The sequence below is a fragment of the Lycium barbarum genome, chromosome 2, assembly GCF_019175385.1.
Source record: "Lycium barbarum isolate Lr01 chromosome 2, ASM1917538v2, whole genome shotgun sequence".
NCBI classification, from domain to species: Eukaryota; Viridiplantae; Streptophyta; class Magnoliopsida; order Solanales; family Solanaceae; genus Lycium; species Lycium barbarum.
Window position 1 is genome coordinate 6,426,028 of NC_083338.1, and position 23,919 is coordinate 6,449,946.

Genomic DNA, 23,919 nt, shown 5'->3' on the forward strand with positions numbered 1-23,919 from the left:
TACGAGCCTCTAATGACATAATACATAATCAGACGGAACAAGACTCCGTCGTGCCCAAAAAAAAAATATACATGAAGATATACATATATCGAAAGAGCGACCATAAGCACCTCCGAACAATGGAGTGCTCTCTATCCGCTGACAACTACTAAGGATCTGGGACAAGCTCTCCCCCCTGTCTACCTGTGGGCATGAACACAGTGTCCGAAGAAAGGAAGTCAGTACGAGCATTGTACTGAGTATGAGAGGCATAAACAATGAAGAATAAGATAAGGACAATATATCAAGCATCAATGTGAACATGGAACTGAATGGAAATCATAAGAAGAATGATGCATGCTGCCTTACTCATACTCTTTATCATATCATATATGCGTGTCATGCAAGCTGCCCGTCCATGTCGGAACGGTGTAATAGTCCACAATATAAGCCCGCGTCCAGGCCTCCCGCGTCCGGGGTACCATCTCATGCCGCCCACTAGTGGTGTCTGCCCATGCCCGAGAGGGTCATGGTGTATCCGTATAGCTTCCCGCCGTAGCGGTGACATGCCCGACCAACTAGGCGCGGTGGAATGCAATTATGACATGCTTAACATAAAATACTTATATTATCATACTTTTCAACATATGCTCTTCTCATCACAATTCATGCATAATGCTCATGATTAACTTTACACTATCGGGGTGACGTAAGGTCGTGATCCCCCGATGGTATTATGGAACAATTACTCATACGCTGCCCCACCTTGGAAGAACTAGTATGTAAGGTGAGTTAAGACGATGGATAACATCATTTTCATGCTAACTTCATCATATCATATATTGCTTATTATGCGGACATTATGAATCTAGACCTCTAGCTTTCCGGATTATAGAAACTCATGTAGTGGATAGGAAATTCAAATGCATAAGATTCATGCCATTAGAAGGAAGGACTAGCCTCACATACCTTGGTTATTTAGCTACGGTGTCGCTCGCTTATTCTTCGTCGATATCACGTTGTTACCTTCATAAAAGAATTTATATGTCAGTACTAGCAACTAGCTAGAAGACCATGTCGCTAATTCTAGGAAAAGTCAGACCATGCTTCCTTCCCTCACACTACTTCCCATGTTGTGTATCAACTTCCCATATTCATAGTGAAATTCCACTAACATTCATTCATATCACTATTCACTCAATGATGACCCATTTCCTTGTTCTTTTACATTTCAAGTGTCTAAGCTTTTCAATACCCCAAACAATATGGAATAATCATAAAACTTACCTTGGATAAAGGTTAAACAATCCTTGAGTTGAGATTCTTCACTTAGTCAAAACCCTAGCTTCACCTTCTTTGGAATTTCTTGACTTAGACAGCCTTTTGATGTGTTCTTGCACTTGGTTTCATAGATTTAGTGGTGTTGATCTTAGTTTTCCTTTGATTTTCTTGGATGAAGTGTTGTGGAGAGTGTTCTAGAGTATTCTTGATTTGTCTTGCTGAAGAATGAAATAAGATGAGTCCAAAGTCCCTTTTAATAACTCAGAAGTTGGTGTTTAATGAATTTCTATCGGGGTGAACAGTGACCGTATTGCACAGTTTACGGACCGTATTGTGGTTTACGGTCCGTCCATGGTGGTCGTATTTAACCATTTCCCAAAACAGAGAAGGTTGGCTGAGGATCATGATACTATACGACCTGATTTACGGTCCGTATTTGAGTTTACGGGTCGTCCTCCAGGTCGTTTTTAATCCTTACACTTAACAGAATCTTGGTTGAGGGACCTGGGGGTTTACGACTTGGTTTACGGTCCGTATTCCAGTTTACGGACCGTAAACTGGGTCGTCTTTAACCATTGTCAACTTTTCCAGAGAGTTGAAGTTTTTGGCAGTTTGGAGGACGACTGCACTATACGGTCCGTATATCACTTTACGGGCCGTATAGTGCTCTATACGACCACTGACATGAATTTTTCTGAAATTTCATTATTTCCCCGGATTTCATAATTAGCCATTTCCAACTTAATAAATCGTTATTCACCCAACTTTTCATCACTCCAATCATTACCTAAGTACGGAGAAATTTCCGAGGTGTAACAGGAATGGAGGAGAAGTCTCACTTTTGGATTTCGCAAGAGCTTTTGGGCTGGTGATAGCCAATTCGAGTTTTCCAAAGAAGGAGGAGCAATTGGTAACCTTCCGTAGCTCAGTGGCTAAGACTCAGATAGACTTTTTTAGATCGACTTTTTACTCCTTAGGAAGGATGATAACAATCTGTGCAAAGACTGTAAGGTCATTCCAAGTGACAACCTTACAACCCGACATAAGCTCTTAGTGATGGATTTAGAAATTAAGATAAAAAAGTAGAAGAGGGTGGTGGATGACCGGCCTAGGATCAGATGGAGGAGTTTGATCATGACTAGTGCCCTGGAGATGGGAGAAAAATTGAAGGCTATGGGGCCCTAAGAGAGTAGTGGGAATGCGACCAGTATGTGGGATAGGACGGCTAGTTGCATTAGAGTAGTAGCTAGGGAGGTGTTGGGGGTATCGACAGGTAGTCATAGTGGGCATCGAGGGGACTGGTGGTGGAATGGAGAAGTCTAAGGGAAGGTAGAAGCAGAAAAGGTAGCATATGCGAAGTTGATAGAAAGCAAAGATAAGGTGGAGCAGTGGACGAATAGAGAACTTTCTAAGATGGTGAGGAAGGAGGCGAAGTTGGCGGTTTCGACGGCAAAAACGGCAGCTTTTGAACGTCTTTATGATGAACTAGAGGAAAAAGACTAGGATAAGAAATTGTTCAGGCTAGCCAATGCGAGAGAGATGAGGGCACGTAATGTGGATCAAATGAAGTGCATCAAGCACGAGCATGGCAAAGTATTGGTAGAGGAGGCTCTCATTAGACGGAGATAGCAGTCATACTTCCACAAACTCTTGAACGAAGAAGGGGATAGAGACATTGTGTTGGGAGATTCAGAACATACAGGGAGGCGTCGCGATTTTGAGTGTTGTAGGAGTATTAAGGTTGAGGAGCTTAAGGGTGTTGTTCTTAGGATGCACAAGGGAAGAGTGACCGGACCGGACGAGATTCTTGGGAAATTTTGAAGAGCGCGGGCTCGGCAGGTTTGGAGTGGCTGACTAGATTGTTTAATGTCATATTTAAGACGAAAATGATGTCCGAAGAATGGATGTCGAGTATAATGATCCCTTTATACAAGAACAAAGGCGATATCCAGAGTTGCAACAACTATAAAGGTACAAAGCCGCTAAGCCATACTATGAAAGTGTAGGAAAGGGTGGTGGAGATGGGGTGAGGAGAGGCGTGTCTATTTCAGAGAACCAGTTCGAATTCATGCCGGGACGCTTAAATACAGAAACCATCCATCTTGTAAGTAGACTGGTGGAGCAGTATAGGGAGAAGAAGAGGGACTTACACATGGTATTCATCGACCTAGAAAAGACTTACAACAAAGTTCCAAGGGAGGTCTTATAGATATGCTTGGAGGCTAAAGGTGTACCTGTAGTGTACATTAGGGTGATCAAGGACATGTATGAAGGAGCCAAAACCAAGGTAAGGATAGTAGGAGGAGACTCAGAGCACTACCCAGTTGTGATAGGGTTGCATTAAGGATCAGCTCTTAATCTTGGTGATGGATGATTGACGAGGTAAATTCAAGGTGAGGTGCCATGGTGTATGCTTTTCGCGGATGACATAGTTCTGATCAACGAGACTCGTAGCGGAGTTAACGCTAAGCTGGAGGGTTGGAGACAAACTCTGGAGTCTAAAAGGTTCAAGCTGAGTAGGACCAAGACAAAGTACGTGGAGTGCAAGTTCAGTGAAACACCTCATGAGGCTGGCGTGGAAGTGAGGCTTGGTACCCAAGCCATACAGAAGAAAAGTAGTTTCAAGTATCTTGGGTCATACAAGGCAGCGGGGAGATTGACTGTCACACCCCGAACCTGGGTCTGGGCGTAACACGGCACCCGGTGCCTGACTGCATGTGACCGAGCGACCAACTGGCTGACTGAATCAACATGAGATATCAAAATTTAACTGAATGTGGAAACAACTAAACACATGATGATATACTAAAGGTCTGACTGAAATCATAATGCGAAAATACTTAGACAATCTGAAATATATCTTACAGTAGCCAACATGGCTAAACCAAAACGATTGAACAACTGCCAACAAGGCTAACAATATAAATGTCTGACTGTATGAACTGTATCTATGAAGCCTCTAAGAGTACTGAATGATAGAGCTGTCTATAAACTTAAATAACTGGATATCTGACAACGCCCCGAAGAAACGTGGGGCTCACCAGTAGCTGATACGTGCACTCCTAATTATCTGATTCGTCAACTTGTGTATCGTTACCTGCATCGCGAGATGCAGGCCCCCAAGCAATAAAAAGGGACATCAGTACATTTGAATTGTACGGTATGTAAAGCAACTGAAGCAATAAAATACTGAAACTGAAACTGAAACTGAACTAAACAGGAAAGCAAGAAGCTGAAGTACTCTCTGTTCTGGATGAAGAATCACCTGTAAAACTGTAAATATAACTCTGGCCTGGGGCCCAAATAATGTGTACAAAAACTATGACCTCTGGCCCAAGCAATATGTATGCATAAACTGTGGACTAGGGCCCAAAAATACAAATACAGGTGTTCAACATTAACAATTTACACTATTGAGACTGGCTATAGCTAATAGCATGATAACTGTTTCTGATTATAGGACTTATGCAAAAAACTGGTTATACACTGATTTCTGATTATAGGACTTATGCAAATAACTGGTTATACACTGACTGACACTCATGTGATAACAATGCATAAGTCTATAAAGATTACGTGCTGAGTTCATGATGTTCAAAGTGACAACCATGAATGAATTCTGTAACTGCAACCCTAGAAGATAACAGTTCTATATCATATCATGAAACTAGGGACAAACTATATTCTGAGTCAAATTGCGGACAAGTATGAAGAATGAGGTGTAGGGGGAATCATGAATATTCTCTAAAGTAGATAGTTAGCCTCACATACCTTAATTCCAGCCTTTGAGCGTAATACAATGTTCGTCAACCCTTTCAACTTTTATCTATATCAATGCAAGTCAAAGGGATTCCATATTAGCAATAATATTCATGCTTTGGTCATCTAAGCATTTTATCAAACACTTAGTGGGCATGAAGCTCCACAGTCTCCATTAATGGTGATTTCTTCACCCAATTCCCATTCTATTACTTCTAGGTAATTCTACAATCTTAATTAGATGTAATTAACATCATTCTTCATCACCCATATGAATACAACAATCCCAAGTCAACAATCCAAAAACCCTAGCATAATTCATATAATTCTTTTTATCAAACCTATTTACTATTCTCCCAAGAACTTATCAACACTTTAATCATCATGAAACATTATAAAACTTACCTTAGATATTGTAGGAATAAGCCTTGAGTTGAAATGCTTCACTTGAACAAAACCCTAGTTCCACCTTCCATGGAATTTCTTGACTTGAATGGATTTGATGTGTTTCTCACACTTAGTTTTGTGGATTGATGAAGTGGATCTTTAGTTTCACTTGGATTCTTGCATATGAAGTGTTTGGAAGGCTCTAGAGAACTCTTGAGTCGTGGAGGAGAAATGGGAATGAAAAAATGAGCTTGGGTCTCTTATTAACATCTTAAAATCTGACCTGTCAGGCAATTCTACGCCCATTTTTACGGACCGTCAAACTGTTTGACGGACCGTCAAAATGGTCTGTAAAACTGCCCAGCAAAATATGGGTTTCTGTGACCATTTTACGTTGGCCTAAGTCAATTTGACGGACCGTCAAATTGTTTTACGGCCGTCAAAATTTCCTACGGACCGTCAAATGGTCCGTAAAAATTTTCTGCTCGGACAGTCTGTCGTATAATGGCCATAACTTTTGATCCCGATATGCTGTGAGGGCCCACGACCTATTCTTGGAAATCTATTTCAAAGAGGAAGTTTTCCCAAATTCCTAATTAATAAAGGGGTTATGGTCGTTGGAAGTAAGACCTTCTATAAACTCACTTGTAAACATGCCCCGTAGAGCGACTTCCAACTTTGCTTTGCCCAAAGACATTTCTTATGACTTAATTGGTTTCAAAAACACTTCCTATAACCCTCATATTGGTTCCATTATATTATCATCTTATGAGTCAAACTTTCACCCGAAGCTACGAGGTGTTACATTGACGATGATGTCACACATCATATTGGGGCAGGGTGAATAAAATGGAGGCTCTCTTCTTGAGTGCTATGTGATAATAAGGTGCCACCACAACTTAAGGGCAAGTTCTACAAAGTGATGGCTAGAGCGACTATGTTGTATGAGGCGGAGTGTTGGCCAATTAAGATCTCTCACGTTCAAAAGATGAAAGTTGCCGAGATGAGAATGTTGACTATGCACACTGGGAGTGATAGGATTAAGAATGAGGCTATCCGGGACAATGTGGGAGTGGCCTCGGTGGAAGACAAGATGCGGGAAGCGAGACTGAGATGGTTTGGGCATATGAAGAGGAGAAACACAGATGCCCCAGTGCGGAGGTGTGAGAGGTTGGCCATGGATGGTTTCAGAAGAGGTAGGGGTAGGCCGAAGAAGTACTGGGGAGAGGTGATTAGACATGACATGACACAGTTATAGCTTACCGAGGACATGACCTTAGATAGAAGGGTATGGAGGACCCAGATTAGGGTAAAAGGCTAGTAGATAGTCTCGTTTATCCTTTCATATTAATAGTCGCGTTGTCGCGCTATAATTTCTTGTGCTTTGATTTCTGCTAATATTTGTTATTTCCTGTACTTTAATTATCTTATTTTTCTGTGATAGCTACTGTCCCTTTGTAAACTGCTTCATCATGGCTCAGTCGCTTTCGTTATTTTCATTCCCATATCGCTTTGAATTTCTTGGCCTTATCTGACCTCTTTTTATGCTTTCTATTGAGCCGAGGGTCTTTCGGAAACAGTCGTCCTACCTTGGTAGGAGTAAGGTCTGCGTACACTCTACCCTCCCCCAGACCCCACGTTGTGGGATTTCACTGGGTTGTTGTTGTTGTTAATTTAACTAACTGTTGGAGCTAAATTAGACTAAATTAGTTTAATATTTGAAAGTAAAGTTAATTACGTAAGTTGCAATTCTCTTCACATTAATATGGTAAAGAATATATCCTACAATGTTGATCAAAATTCATATAATTTGACTCTCAAAAAACGTAACATGATAGGTATTTTGGGAAGAAAGTATAGAAAAACTATTTTAGTCGGAAGCGCATAAGTCATAATAGAAAAATTCATGTTTTATTAACTTGACCACCTCATTAGGATCAGATGAAATTTCAATATAAGTAAACTACATAAGTTTTGATCAACATTTTAAGATATATTTTTTACCATATTCATAGGAGACGAATACAAGGTATTCCCACATCAATTCTCCATTTTAAGTGATCGGACCCGTAAACAAGGAGTAAGAGTAGAATTTTTTTTAAAACTTATCTACAAATAATTTTTATGTTGGTTTGAGCCCGGGCTTCGCACGGATAAGCCCGAGCCAAATGACACTAGTGTATACATATATATATATATATATATATATATATATTTCCAAATAGTACAAAGAGAGTAAGTATAATCAAATGAATATATAATTATTTATCTTTTTTACTATGGTAACTAGTATTTTTTGGAACATCCCCTAAAACTTGTGCTTCATCATTTTTCTTCATTTGTTGCTTACTTTCTTCTTCTTTTTCCATTTCATGGTCTTGCTTATTCTTGATAAAATCATAACGATACAGAGAAGATTAGAGTAAAATCTAAAAAGGCATAACATTCACTCTTAGCAACATATCATTCTCCAACTATGTGTTTTCCCTATAAATTCAAGAATTGAAATCTCAGTAACAGCTGCAATGTTTAATTTGTCTAACAGCCTAACTTACACAATTTGAATATACCAGCAGGACAAGCTTCTGAAAATGTATTGATTGATCCATATGGTTGGACATTGTTTGCGCCAAATAACCTGCTTGAGCTATGTTGCTCAAACTCTTCAAAAATGTCACCATGTACATGTCCAGATCATACAAAAGTAGTGCAGTTTTGGAGAGTCCAAACAACATTAGCTTCAACGGGCTTTAGCAAACAGTTTCTTAAAAAACACATTTGGAAAAGCTAATTCTTTGATTGCTGCCCCAGATCTGCTACTCCAATTGAGCCTCAAGAGACAAAGGAAACCTTGAGTTTGCAAAAATCATCGACTGCTCCTCTCCACCGGGGTCCAGTTCCAACTGACAAGATGCAATAAATCCATTTTTAGACATATCAAAACACTGTCGAATGTTAAATTAAATCTCGAAAGAAAAAACTGGTAGGTTCATGAAAACAAAGACAAATAAATTAGCAGTTGCACTATGAATTCCCTCAATATAGTGAAATACTGAGGTCAATTTGCGAATATCTTTCGTGGAATCCATAAATACAAGTACGAAAAGGTATTTGGTCAGTCTCTCCCCTATTCATCAGTATGCATCTCGAGATAAAAAGTTAAATAGGAAAATTCACATTAGCAATGTACACCAGAGCTAGTTCCATATAAAAGGCACGTAAACAATTTACCTGATTGTATCCGTTGGTGATTTGAGCTGATTAACGACAATCCTTTTCCTTTGCTGACACAGCATTCAGTTCAAAGTTAAGGCTCAGCCAGTTATAACAGCATCTCAGAAGTTATCCGACCAAGAACAGAGTTTTTCGGTAGGTCCGAAGTCAGTCGGTTTTTGCAGTGTTTTCAGTAATGCTTTTTTGGTAGTCACCATTAGTTTTTAAGTCCATTCTGTTAGTTGGACCAAAAGTGCTCCACTTTAGCAAACTTAAGGGACTAAAGATGCTCAAAGTTATATTTGAAGGACCAAAACAGACCTGCTCCCATAGATAAGGGGCAGTTTTGGCTAAAAACTCCCAAGAACACGTGATACACAAAACACCTTTTGGCTTGGCTCATTGCATTTGCTAGCCCTTTGAACTATGAAGCTATCGCGCCTTCTCCAATGAGGCAAGTAGGTTTCGTAGCTCGGTTGCTTTGCTAGTCATTCCGTTTACTGAATATGCTTTAATCATACTTCTGTATGTTATCTTATCTGGCTTACATCCACTTCTTTCCATCATCTCGAGCACCCCTTTCATCTTTGTAAAGGATCCCGTCATCCCATATGCATCCACTAGGCAGTTAAAAAACACCGTGTCAAGAGCCACGTCAGAATTCTCAATAAACCGCAAAACACCTCCAAGTTTTTCAGCTTTACCAGCTTTCCCATAAGCTCTTACAAGAGAACAAAGAGTAACACAGTTCGGTCTTATCCTCTCAGATTGCATCAGCCTAAAAAGAAATTCCATCTGCTTTATATCCCCAGCCCTTCCAAATGCATCTATTACGATATTGTAAGTAACTATGGTCCATGAAAAATGGAATTTCTGCATAAACTCCATCACAGCACCCATTTTCTCGTAATTTTCTGTTTTCCCGTATGAATCTAAGAGTATGTTGAATGTCTTGATACTGGGTTCCATTCCAGCACTTTGAAACTTGTCATAGCATTTTTCCATCATTTCTATTTGCCCACTGCCACCGAATGCTCTCAATGTTGAGTTCATGGTCCACACGTCTGGCTTGCAGTCTTTTCGCCTCAGCATTTCGACAAGTGTGGATTCCATCTCTTTGAACCTATGGCAATTAAAGAAATATGGAATCAATTTTCCTATAAGTTAGATATGATTGTGGAGCTTAAGGTTTTCCATCTAATAATCCGCTTAATGTGTTTAAGTGGTTTCATCTCCATTTTGGATTCACGAGTTGATAGAGAACTCATTTTTTAGTTGTGTATAATTAGAGAAAATGATAAAAATGGTCTTTTATGTTTGAGGGTAGGTTCATCATAGTCCCTTAAGTATGCACTGAACAATTTTGGTCCTTTAAGTTCGCCAAAAGGTAAATACTGATAGGAAAAATGTTCAGTGCATTTCTTTCATAAAGAGACCATTTCTTTCATTCTCTGTATAATTAGAATCTTGTCAGCTATGGTGAAAATTGGAAACTGAACCATAAGAATGAATAGCAATCGAACCTTTTTGCTTTGCCATAGGAATCAATGAGTGTATTATATGTTACTGTATTGGGCTTGATCCCCATACGTTCCATGTCAGAAAGCACGATTTGCACTTTGTCGAAGTCATAAACCTGCAGGCAGGACTTTATCAGGATGGTATACGTGAAGACATCAGGTTCGCAGTTCGGAGTGTTCTTCATCTCTTCCAGGATAGAAAAAGCTTCGTGAAAACGCCCACTACGGCTATAGGCAGACAAAAGAGCAGTGTAAGCTTCTTGATTCACGACACAACCTTCCTCTACCATCGTCTCGAATAAAGATTGTGCTCTCTCAGGTTGCTTACATTTCCCAAGCATGACAATTAATTTGATATAAATACCCGGGTTAGGCCTGTACCACAACTGCTCCTGGAGGAGTTCAAAGACCTGAAGGCCAAGAAGAAAAAGTTAGTATTGTACCTTTCTCAGTCCAGACAAAAACTGAACCATCATAATCACTTCCCCGAAAAAACTTCAACTTAGATTCCAAAGTTAAGAAACAAAAAGGGCATAAAATATCAATAGGTACTTCAAATTTGTTGTACAATATGCAGTAGTGATATACGTTATTCAGTCCAGAGGAAAAGTTGCACCATGAACTATGTTGCTCAACTCTCCAAAAATGTTGCCGCACCCGTGTTGGGTCCTCCCAAAATACATAGTTTTTGGAGGATCCTACACATATCCCGCAGTATTTCTGAAGAGACCGAGCAACATAGACCATGAATATCAATTCCCAGAACAACTCCAACATGATTCCAAAATTAAAAGAATCAAAAAGAGCATAATAGCTTATTACATGCTTCAGCAGTTGGACAGCATGCTTTTATGATTACACCTTTCTCATTCTAGACTAAAGGTTGGACCATGCTTATCAATTTCCAGGAAAAAACTCCAACTTGGACTCCAAAGTTAAGAAACAAAAAGAGCATACAAACTCAATATGTGCTTCAACTCTGCTGCACAATATGTGCTTCAAATGTGTTGTACAATATGCAGTTATCATTGTACCTTCTCCAGTCCAGACAAAAATATTCCACCATCATTATCAAATTCCAACTTTGGTTCCAAAATTAAGAAATTAAAAAAAAAATCACTATGATTGTGAATTTCCAGAAAAATTCCAACTTGGGCTCCACTGGTAAGAACAAACATGGTGCTTCAAATGTGTTGTACATTATGCAGTTATGATAGTAACTTCCTCAATCCAAACAAAAGAAAATCACCATTCCTAGAAAAATTCCAACTTGGGTTTCCAAGTACAACATATTTCTTACATATAGGGACCAAAAAGACACATTTTAATTCACTGAGTGTCAAATCTACTTAGCAAAATATCACAAGGACCAAAATCTAAATTTGGGTGTCCAAAAAAGAGGTTAAAAACTTTTTTAAAAAAAAAAACACTTAACCTTAAGAGCAGATTCCCAACGTAAAGCAGTAATACGTTCATGTAGAGCTTCAAGAACACTACGTGGCAATAGTTTCTTTGAATTCCCTTTCTTTTTTCTATTCTCAATCACTGCTTTTGTTGCTTCTCTACGTAGAATTATAGATATTGCTTTCTGTGAAGCTATTTTTCTATTTGTTTCTTCTTTTCTCTCTTTTGCTTCTTTCTCCTTCAACTTCGAATTCGGGTCAATGGGTATGTTCCTTCGGGTTAACGGGTCGGGTCTTGGTGGTCCGAATGATGATGGAGGAATTGGATTGAGAGAAGCCATGAGAGTTGAGTTGCGTTGCGTTGTGTGTGTTCACTGAAAATATGAGGCTGAAAGATTTTTGAAGTATAAATTGGGAGAAAAATGACAAAAGTGGTACCTTATCTTTGGTAGAATGATCAAAATGGTCCCTTAAGTATCAATAAAAGCTTGAGTCCTTTGTATTTGTAAAAAAAAAAAAGTGAGTAATTTTTTATCATTGTCATATTGTATTATTAGATTGTTAAATTTAACCGGAAATGTGGAAAAAAAAATAACCAGAAACACCAAAAGTCACAAGATAAAAAGTTATACAAAAAAAATAGATAAAATGGAATCCAAATTCAAGATTTTCCTTGGGACGTATCAGGAAAGATTTGGAATGAAATAATATCGATTCATATAAAATAAAAGGTTTTCTATTGAATAATAGAATTTCACACATCAAAAAATTTACACCAGTCACTTGAGATAAATCAAAATAAAAATTACCCAATTCCTCGCTTTTAACATCATAGTTTAGTAGGTATTACTGAGAACAAAGTATAAATTGGAACAAAATAACAAAAAAAAACATCCCTTGTTCTTGGTAGCATGATCAAAATAGTCGCTTACAATTAATTAAAAAATTAACTATAAATATCAGACTATTTTGATTATTTTCTCCCCTTTTTTCTTAGATTGGTTTTTGGGCAAGAAAATAAGAAATGAAAATTAGACTATATGTTTGACCATGCACAAATTTTATGATTTTTGTGTTATGCTGACAAAATTTTATGATGTTAATTTTACACTTATTTACTACTACTAGTTACGGGAAGGCCCGGGCTTACTCAAAATAGAAATTCTTATTAAATACGTATAACGTGACACATTTTCTACCGCATAATTAATTTGGTGTAGTTACAGGTTAATAATATCTTATTGATAAGTTTTATAATTATTAAATTTTCTTCGTCACACAATTAAATGATTTTTAATGAAAAAATTATTTATGAGGAAGAAAGTTAAGTAGAAAAATTAGCAAATCTCAAAGGGACACAACGACTCGATATCCTATACTAACATTGATTATGATAGAGTATGATATTACAACTTGCAAAGCTCATAAATCAAAACGTGACACAGTTTCTACCGCATAATTAATTTAATGTATTTGCAGGTTAATGATATCTTATTGATAAGTTTTATAATTATTAAGGTTTTTTCGTCACACAATTTGATGATCTTTAATTAAAAAAATTATTTATGAGGAAGAAATTTAAGTATAAAAATTAGCAAAGCTCAAAGGGACACAGTGACTCGATATCCTATACTAACATTGATTATGATAAGGTATGATAATTACAACTTGCAAAGCACATAAATCAAAAATATTTTGTTCTTTTTGTGATTATGAGCGTGTGATTTTATTCATGGCTAAAAATTGATTTGTTTTGACATTTATTAAATTTTCATTCATTATCTTATGTCGAAGCTTTATGCTAGTTAAATATGATTTTTCACCTTAGTTTCAGACTAAATTCAAGAACTAACCTATATTTATTAAATTGAACCTCGAGATTTCAATAAAATTTAATTCTTCATGTATCCTCTATACTCAAAAAAAATTAAATTTAGTTAACCAAACAAGAGATTTTAAATATAATCGGATCTCAATAGATGACATTGTCTCCATTTCAATACTATATGGCTATCATTTAAAAAAATTTACTTTCTGTATTTATAATAATCATAGGCATTTCAAAGGCGGTGTATAAGGCAGACATTTCTATCTAACACTTTGTCCATAACTTTTTTATTAGGCTAAAATTACATTCTTGAAAAAAATATCTTATAAAATAAAAAAATGACCTAAAAGTAATTAATTGAAAAGTTTGACAGTAATTTGCAAACTTTTGTGAAGACTACAAAAGTCCTTTGATTGTACCTTATATATAGTAGTACATTTTCTACCGCATAATTGATTTAATGTATTTACAGGTTAATGATATCTTATTGATAATTTTTATAATTATTAAAGTTTCTTCTCACACGATTAGTTGATTTTTAATGAAAAATTTATTTATGAGGAAGAAAGTTAATTAGAAAAATTAGCAAATCTCAAAGGGACACAATGACTCGATATCCTATACTAACATCGATTATGATAAAATATGATAATTACAAGTTGTAAAACTCATAAATCAAAAAATATTTTCGTATTTTTTTGAATTTGTGAGCGTGTGATTTTATTCATAGATAAAAATCGATTTGTTTTGACATTTATTAAATTTTCATTCATTATCTTGCGTCAAGGGTCTACAATAGTTAAATGTTATTTTTCACCTTAGTTTGAGACGTAATTCAAGAAATAACCTATATTTATTAAATTGAACCTCGAAATTCAATAAATTTTAATTCTTCATGTATTCTCTATACTCAAAAAAAATTAAATATAGTTAACCAAATAAGAGATTTTAAAGATAACCCGATCTCAATGGATGACATTGTCTTCATTTTCAACACTATATGGCATCATTTAAAAAAAAATACTTTCTGTATTTATAATAAATCATAGATATTTCAAACGCGACTATAAAATTGTCCATAACTTTTTTATTAGGCTAAACTTACATTCTTGAAAAAATTATCTTATAAAATAAAAAGGACCTAAAAGTAATTAATTAAAAAGTTTAACTTTAATTTGGAAACTTTTGTGAAGACTAAAAAAGTCCTTTGATTGTCCCTTATTTAGTAGGAATATATAAGGGACAACCAAGGGTATTTGTAATCCTCACAAAAGCTTCCAATTTAACGTCAAAATTTTCAATTATTACTTTTATGTCCCAAATTTAGGTCAAAGTTCCTTTTATTTTATTGTCTACTTTTCATTACTTTACTACTATATATAAGGGAGAATGTCCATTTTTTGTAGTCTTCACATGTATTTGTTTTCGACTCTTTTTACCCCTAATTGAAAAATTAATGGCTTTGTGAATGTTTACATATTTTGATAAATTTTGAGAACTTTAAAGACTTTTTCATGACACTAAAAATGATGATGTTATGGTAAAAGTTATAGAGGTCCCACCAAGCATACTCAGATATATTTGAATCTTTTATGTAGAAATATTAAACTTGTTTCAAATTATGTTTTTCTTAAAAAATTATTATAGACACATAAAGAATTATCATGTCATTTAATTCTATCTTAATATAGGCTTAATTATTGAATTAAAATATTATACTTATAATACTATTTATTGATGTTATTTACCGATTATCATTTGCTATTTTAATTTTTTATTTGTCCATTTAGTAATTCGTTTTAATTTTCTCCTCCAATCTTATGTCGTACTTGCTGGCAAACATAAATAATATATAAAGATTTCACTTAAGTTTGGATTAAGTTTTAAATTAAGAAAATAAATATAAATAACTTATATCATTGTTAAATACTTCAAAAATGTAAATTACAGTCCCTCTGTCTCAATTAAAAAAATGAATTCGGAAGTACAATAATTATTCAATAAATTTTACATGCGCACACTATTAACATTTTTTTTACTATGTTAAAAGGGTAACTATAAAATATTATTTTTATATATTCTGAAAATGTTTGAAAAAATAATGTACAAAATAATGTAGTTAAAGAAAATACAATTTGATTTTCAAACATTAATAATACTAGACAATAGCAAAGGTTATATTTTTTACATTTTTAAATATTAAAATATTTTGCAAAATATCGGATAATCAATATTTATATAGTTTAGGATAAAACAGTTACGTTAACATGAAACAGTCATTACAATGTAGATTTCATAAAATGTTTATTAAATTATGAAAAGGTAAAAAATGTTATTTTTAACATGCATCTTCTGGAAGGTAAAAGCAAGCTTAAAGTCGTAACAATTAATTTTATTGACTTTTTAGTATTTTTTTGTGATTTAATGTGAAATAATATCTACAAAAAATTCTTGTAACATCAAGGCTTTTAATTATTTATATTTATTTGTAAGTTAAGTTTATTTATTTCATCATGCAACAATATTACACATCAAATAGTTTTTACATAAATTGAATATTATAATATCTTTGGTAAAAAAATAAGTTAGCCAATATGAATTTAATTCAAAGAAACAAATGAGATTAATTTAACATATGAAAACTCAATTTGGATTATCAGAGATTTTAATTTCAAAAACTTTAAGTAAAATGAAAATAGAAGAGCTTTCAAATGTTTGATATATATATATTTTTTAAATATAATATATAAACTAAGAAAAATACTTTTCTTTAATTTTTCAAGTACGTTTTTGTACTTTAATATTTTAGAAGTCTTTCGAAGTATCAAATTGATGTTACAAAAACAAAGAAGCAAGAGCAGAAAAAATTTAAAAGATATCTACAAATTAAAATTTTAATGTCAGTTTGGGCTCGGGCTTAGCACAAGCCAAATGACACTAGTAATTATATAAATAGTAATGAAAGGATTTAATCTATATATCTACTGTATATGTTAACTTATTAATTTTATGATGTTAATTTGACACTTATAAATTAATCTATATATTTACCGTATATGTTAACCTATTATAACAGGTTACATATTACATTCTCCATACTATTAATATTATTTATTATGGACGACTAGTATAATTATCTTTTCAAGTAATTTGATACTGTAAAATTCTTCTAATTTCTCTGTATATATAAATATTAAAGCAATAACGACAATTTTAGTTTATAGAGATGATAACTTGAATAATTGTATTTTTGTTAGAAAATACCAGTTGAGATTTTTTTGACATGGTATTACGAAGATGTTAAAAGGGGAACAATAATATTAACAACCAGAAACGTTTCAATCCTAAACAAGTTGAGAAGATTTTAAACGAGAATACCAAGAAAAATTAACTGTGATATCTTGTAATTCTTATATGATGCACTACTTGCTCATAACTTATATCACAAAAAGAAAAGGAAAAAGAGAATACAACGATAATTATGTCTTAATCCCAAACAAATTAACACCGTCCATAAAAGTACTGATCATATTTTTTTTTGTTTAAACTCAACTCACATCATCATCATCATCATCATCATATATCTGGAAAGCAAAATACAAAATATAATTTTTCTGAACAATACAAGATTCGGGAACAACCTCTCTACCCCACAACGGTTGGGGTAAGGTCTGCATACATCCTACCCTTCCAAGACCCCATTTCTAAGATTACACCGGGTATGATGTTGTTAATACAAGATTCGTTCGTTCTTTTTTCTCTGATAAATATCAAGCAACAACAACTAAGCCTCAATCCCGAACTAATTATATATATTTTCTTCTAGACAACAGAAGAAAAAAAAAGATGTTCCTCTTCTAGCCAAGCTGCAGGCTGTTCTAAATGCACGGACACTATTATAGCTCATACATAGATGATTGACAGAATGCAACTAAAATATACAACTTAGGATCATGAAAGCAGTAGACACCCTTTACCATAACTTATCCCCCCCCCCCCCCCCCAAAAAAAAAAAAAAAATCAACCCCAACTAACAATGACACACGTTGTCATCCCAACGGGTTCAGCAACCACACGTTTCTCCGGATCATTATAGCGTACTTCCACATATACATTCGGAGGAAGGTCATCAGAAGACCATCCCAGAAAGCACCATTACAAGATATTGCCTAAAACTTCCCATGCAACAACAGCTTGAGGATTACAAAGAGTTGATGAATTCCACAATAAAAATTACCATTTGAGAATCATAGGCAGAGCCTTCCAACTCAAAGTGGCCAATACCTTCAATAAGTTGAGTCTCGACATGTCCTGATGCAGATTTAAGCTTGTTTTTCAGCTGCTTAACACTGGTGAATCCGTCTTGTGTCCCCATGATGAAGAGCTTTGGTTTAGGTGACTTTAATACGTTTCTGTGATGTCGACCGAAGAGGACTGATGCCAATAAACCAAAAGGGTAACCAATACTTACATAACCCACAATCTGTTCAACGTGATCTACCGCAGAACCTGCTATTGGTGCACCTGTTAAAAATGAATATCGTTTGTGAGATACACTGATAGGAAATGGTTACGCCAATGTACTTTGTTTTCAGAGAACTACTTCACTTCAGTTGAGTATTGCTACTGCATACAGATACGGCAGAAATTTTAACAGCCAAACTAGTTTGAAGCTCACTATTCATAATTCATCAATCTGATTGTTTTATGGTAACATTTCCTTTTTTTTTTTTTTTATTTAACACAAGATTAAATGTGTACTACTTTAGCGCCTCCTCCATTTTCATGGACAAGAAGTGAAAAAGTGAAACATCCAACACCTATGCCATTAAAAGTGGCAGCAAAGAAATTAACTATGGAACTTGAGTAGCAGCAATTCATGTTTGCGTAAAGCATGGATACCAAAGACACCAAGTATCTGCAACATGGAGCTCTCAACCTTCTTAAGCATAGATCAAAATAGGAAATTATTTAACAAGAAATAACATAAATGTACTTGTCTAATCTAAACCAGAATCTTGTTGAACCAATAGAAGTTTTCAGCCACTATACGTTGTAAATACATACCCCTGACTACAGCTAGGGTTCGGAGGGAAAAAGTACTTTCAGTGGCGGATGTAAAGCATAGTTTATGGATTCACGCGACTAGCTTTGCATAGACTCTGTGTTTCTATTAAGAAATTCATATAAGTATGTGATTTTGAACCCAACTATTATTGTATATTAATTTGAGGTCGTTGTAGGAACCCATAAACCTCAAATCATGGATTCATCTCTGAGTACTTTGCCGTGTATGTTAAGTATCTATAACAACATCACTATGACATGCATTTCCAGACATCAGGCATGCAATGAATACTCCTCCAGTTAAAACTTAAGCCCTTTAGGGCTGCATGGTTTTCTATGGATTGCAGCAGAAACATGGTGATAGGACCTTGATTTGATTTTTTATCAGGCTTATAAACTTTGGCAGCCAACTGGTTACTGAATTTCAGTGACATGCTTTTCTTCGACTCCCCTTTATCCATGTAAATACAAGACCTTAATATTTGAGTACAGACAAATTCAACGCCTTAATATCTGGATTAGCTACTTCATTTAGTTATTACTGACATCAGCGGCTTTGTACCCGATGCATTAAATGGATGAATTTTACTTTGGAGTTTTCCTACCAAAAAACTATCTCATGCACATATGAAACTTTGTCAGGAAGGTGTCTGTCTAAATTTCAAAATGTTAGCTTCAGTCTTTTTAGTTGTCTTTTTCTTTCTTTATATTCCAGTTTCCCTAGGTTTGGAATAAAGCATGCAGCAGCTAGGGAGAAAGTGGATAACATATAACAAAAAGGCAGAAAAAGCTTAGAACCTCAAAATACACTTTCTAGGAATTCAGTGGTAGCAGGCAACAAATATGTTGAAATGATTCAAATGAAGCATGCAGCGGCTAGAGAGGGAATGGCAGACAATACGTTTACAGCGAAAAGACAGAACATTAACAACCAGAAAAGCAGCTTTCTAGGAATTTCAGTGGCAGCAAGCAACATAAAGGTTGAAATGAAGAAAACTCTCCCTTAATAGGCAAAAAAAACAAACGGGAAAATGAAAGGTTACAATATCTTTAATCTTCGGGCCGCTTTGGAAAAGGATGAAAATTCATCTCCACTGCTGAAACATTGAAGCAGTTTCCTATCAAATGCAACTCAAGAACTAACTATGAACATAATTTTACATATCCTTGTAAATCAAGAAACTCAATTATTGAAGTGTTTTGAAATTGCTTTGATGATTGGCAATAACTGTTGGAAGAACCAAGTCCATTATCACATACTGCAGATACAGATGAACCAGGTTCTCGTAGGTGATGTTGATCAAAAGGCGGCTAAGAGTGTTTAGAAGTACGCAGAATTACAATACAACACGGAGAGTATTTATGGCAAGTGAAGATATGAAGATCTTTATGTTGATGAAGTTTGTATTCAACTAGGCATCAACTTATGGAAAGATCTGCTATTACATGAAGAGAAATCTAGTTAAGGAAATCAAGTCCTATTGGGATCGTCTTTCCTTACCCGAATTACTCTAGGTTTTGGAGGAAAGACTTAAGAATTATTCTACCCTACTTCATGCATGTATAAAGCCCATCATTGCCCACATTGTGACCTACGTTTTTGCACGAAATCTAAGGAATTACTCTCAGCAATAGTCATCACGGCAAGAAGGTGCTTTTGGTGAATCGAAGTTGCTGAACTGAAGAACCTGGTCTGGGGAGCATCAAGTGTAGGTCTTACACTCTTAGTTGTTGTGTCTTTGATTATTGTGCTCGAGTTGTAACCTACTTTGCTAGTTCTTAGCCTTGTGTACTGGTTGTTGAATTTGTTTAGCTTTCTAGACTAGACTTTATAGTGTTGAAAGGGGTTGCTACAGTCTGAGTTGATAGTAGAATTTGAGGTACTCGAGTTAGTCCGTTAGGTTATTGAGTTGTAACGTGAAACCGCTCTTTGAAGTTAGTGAAGTTTGGTGCAGATCCTACACATTGTAGGTCGTGGTTTTTAGAGGAAGGAGGTTTTCCATGTGAAAATCGTTGTGCTCGTTACTTTTACTGTTTAAGTAGTATTTGGTTTGTTGTTCTATTATTGAAGAACCACGTTCCTCAAGAAGTTGAAAATCGGGCATACACAATCCGTTCTTTCTTGTGGTTAAGTGGTACGTAAAACAACATCAATGCATATAGCTGTTCATGTGCTGCTAAGCGAAACTAGAAGATACAGATGACTCTTAAAGCTACCAGAAAATTTTCAGTAATTCTCTTAAAATTAAATGAACTCACCCAATGCACTCTTTATTTGGAATAACACAAGGATGACACTAAATTTGGAAAATCCTTCTACTGTTGAATATAATATCAGGTCCATTGAATCAACATCAAAAAAATTAATCAAACAAGCTTAATTTAGAGACAACCCCATAATCCTAAAAAGCCAAAAACACCATCTACATAATTTAAAAAAATCAAATTCCAAAAGTGCAAGAAAAGAAATACTACCTGCAGAAGAACCCGCCAACAAAATCTTGTTGACAGACAGATTTGCACATGCCCGTTTACAAACAGCAACCACATTCGTAATTTCCTTAAACCAGTAATAGAAGGCTTCCTTTTTGATCTTCCAACACCTTTCATATCAAAGGTCAAAGCTTTATACCCTTTTTTTGCTAACTTTTTTACTATTCCTCTCAATAAACTCGGTCAACCACTTAATATTGAATATGGATGAACCAAAATTACTTCCCCTGAGTTCTTTTTGCTTCCTTCTTCTCCTACTGCTTCTTCCTCTTCTGCTTCCTAATATGAGCTATAGGTTCGATGGCAACTTTGGAACCCATAAACTTCAAATCCTAGCTCCACCTCCGAAGGCTAGAATATCTTCAATCTTAGAGCCACTAGAAAAGGGAGAAACTTACCTTCCATACTGAAACCATGAAGCAGTTTCCTATCAAATGCAACTCAAGAAATAACTTATACGATAGAAATCAACTTATATATCCTTGTAATCAAACTAACTCAACGCATCTAGCTATTTTATGCTACTACATTGAACTAGAGAAATTAGCTAACAATTAAGGTGTCGGTTGGTTGTTAGTTAGGAAGTGAATTGTTCATGTATTAAAAGCAGCATAATTAGTACCGTGTTTGGCAGCATTTTAGTTGATATGTATAACTAATACTTTACATGAATAACTAAAGCCTACATAACGACTACCTGCATAACTAATCCTTCCCTTATTAATACCTACATAAATTTAGATATAACCCCATAATCCCAAAAACCGAAAAAACCATCTATAGAGTAAGGGGTCGTTTGGTTGAATAACTAATACGTAAATAACAAAACCCTCGGCATAACTACTCCGTGCATAAAATAACGCATGAATTCCCTCATAACTAATCCGTGTATTACTAGAACCTGCAGAACTCTAACCAGCTAGCAAAAGACCCCTTAAAAAAACACAAAACCCATCTATACGGTTAGGAGTCATTTGGTTGAATAACTAATACATGAATAACTAAACCCTATGCAAAACTAGTCCGTGCACAAATTAATACATAAATTCCCTCATAACTAATCTCTATATTACTAATACCTGCAGAACTCTAACCAACTACCAAACAACCCCTAAAAACAAAAACAAAAACAAAAACAAAAACAAAAAAAAATTGCAAGAAAGAAATATTACCTGCAGAAGAACCAACCAACAAAATCTTGTTAATAGACAGATTTTCAACAGCCCATTTACAAACAGCCACAACATCCTTAATTTCTTTAAAACCAGTAATAGATGGTTTCCCTTTTGATCTTCCAACACCTCTCATGTCAAAGGTCAAAGCTTTATACCCTTTTCTTGATAAACCACTTGCTATTCCTCTTAATAGACTTTGACAACCACCTAATATTGAATATGGATGAACTAAAACTACTACCCATGAATTCTTTTTGCTTATTTCTTCACTTAATGTTTCTTCTTCTTCTTGTTTATATGGGTTTGGTTTAAAGATCGTGGTATGGAGTTTGACCCCATCACTGGTTTCAACTATGCAAGAATCTATTGTAGGATTTGTTGACATTTTCTATTGACTTGGGGAGAATGGGAAGAAAGAATCTGGGAACATGTTGCTGTTTTTGTTTGGGGATGAAAATGAAATAAATTGAAAAGTGAAGTATCAGGTGTGTTCCGTACGAGGAAAATGTTTTACAGAAAAATGTTTTAATGAAAAAATGTATTCTTAAAAAATAAATAAATTTTTTACTGTTATGAAATTATGAATGTCCATTTCTCAAATATAATGCTCCTTCCACCATGTTAATGGCTCTCTCATTTTCTTCCACTATGTTAATGGCTCTCCCATTTTCTTCCATCATTTCATATATTAAATACATATGTATCACTATAAATAGAGGCATAAATTTTTATATGAGATACACTTGTAAAAATATATTGGAAGAATAGTAAAAATCTCTCCTCTTTTGTCATTCTATTTCTATGATTTTCATCCACTAATATTGTGACTCTTTTAGCTTCATTTTATAACACGTTATCAGCACGAGACTCTGCCGTTCCGAGAAAATACTATAAAGCCTCGAAGGTATTGATTTTCTATTTTTCTTTACTAATGGAAAATCTTACTAAACGTGAATTTGTAGCTTTAGATATATCCGGCAATACCTATATGTCTTGGATTCTTGACGCCGAAATTCACCTTAATGCGATGGGTCTGGCAAACATCATCAAAGATAAAAATGAGGCATCAAACCAAGACCGTGCCAAGGCAATGATATTCCTTCGCCATCACCTTGATGAGGACTTGAAAATGGAATATCTCACTGTTAAAGATCCTCTTACTCTGTGGAATAATTTAAAAGATAGATATGACCACCTGAAGATGGTCATACTTCCACAAGCACGTTTTGATTGGCTCCATTTAAGGCTACAAGATTTTAAATCTATTAAAGCATATAATTCTGCCATGTTTAAAATTATTTCTCAGTTGAAATTATGTGGTGAAAATATCACTGATCATGATATGCTGGAGAAAACATTCTCCACTTTTCCTGCCTCGAGTATGCTCCTGCAGCAGCAATACCGAGAAATGAAGTTCAAGAAATATTCTGATCTAATCGCACATCTTCTAGTGGCTGAACAACATAATGAATTATTAATGAAAAATCATGAAAGCCGACCCATTGGTACTGCCCCATTCCCTGAAGTGAATGAGGCAAATTTTCGCCATTCTAGGCGTGGAAGAGATTGTGGCCCCAGTCGTGGTCATGGTCGTGGTCGAGGAAGAGATTTTAATCATGATTCTCGTTTTGCACCAAATAATATCTTTCACCACCAACAGTGTAAAAAGAAAGATGAAAAGCATAAAGTTGTGCAAAAGAAAAACTCAGAAAATAAATGCTACAGATGTGGAGGAAAGGGGCACTGGTCACGTACCTGCTGTCACACCCCATTTTAACCGGGTCGATTTAGGAAGTATGACGTATTGGTGATTC

General features: G+C 35.2%; 2 protein-coding genes across 2 annotated transcripts; both read right to left on the minus strand.

Moving 5' to 3' along the window:
• Nucleotides 1-7,642: 7,642 nt before the first annotated feature.
• Nucleotides 7,643-11,924, minus strand: LOC132625998 (pentatricopeptide repeat-containing protein At5g48730, chloroplastic). The gene is made up of 4 exons (XM_060340696.1): nt 11,575-11,924; nt 10,143-10,549; nt 8,638-9,742; nt 7,643-8,309 (listed from the first exon to the last, which is right to left on the minus strand). The coding sequence occupies exons 1-3, from the start codon at nt 11,881-11,883 to the stop codon at nt 9,052-9,054; spliced, it is 1,407 nt and encodes a 468-aa protein (XP_060196679.1). The 5' UTR covers nt 11,884-11,924; the 3' UTR covers nt 7,643-8,309; nt 8,638-9,051.
• A 5,007-nt stretch (nt 11,925-16,931) lies between these two features.
• LOC132625999 (uncharacterized) lies at nt 16,932-22,573 on the minus strand. The gene is made up of 2 exons (XM_060340697.1): nt 22,103-22,573; nt 16,932-17,894 (listed from the first exon to the last, which is right to left on the minus strand). The coding sequence occupies exons 1-2, from the start codon at nt 22,488-22,490 to the stop codon at nt 17,572-17,574; spliced, it is 711 nt and encodes a 236-aa protein (XP_060196680.1). The 5' UTR covers nt 22,491-22,573; the 3' UTR covers nt 16,932-17,571.
• Nucleotides 22,574-23,919: the final 1,346 nt, after the last annotated feature.

Excerpts from the sequence above, each read along its gene's own strand:
- LOC132625998 (XM_060340696.1), bottom strand. The coding sequence starts at position 11,883 with ATGGCTTCTCTCAATCCAATTCCTCCATCATCATTCGGACCACCAAGA. Across the intron at positions 10,550-11,574 it reads GTTGGGAATCTGCTCTTAAG|GTCTTTGAACTCCTCCAGGA; the intron begins GTTAAGTGTTTT and ends CTTGGCCTTCAG. Across the intron at positions 9,743-10,142 it reads TCCTATGGCAAAGCAAAAAG|GTTCAAAGAGATGGAATCCA; the intron begins GTTCGATTGCTA and ends TAATTGCCATAG.
- LOC132625999 (XM_060340697.1), bottom strand. The coding sequence starts at position 22,490 with ATGTCAACAAATCCTACAATAGATTCTTGCATAGTTGAAACCAGTGAT. Across the intron at positions 17,895-22,102 it reads GTTGGTTGGTTCTTCTGCAG|GTGCACCAATAGCAGGTTCT; the intron begins GTAATATTTCTT and ends CATTTTTAACAG.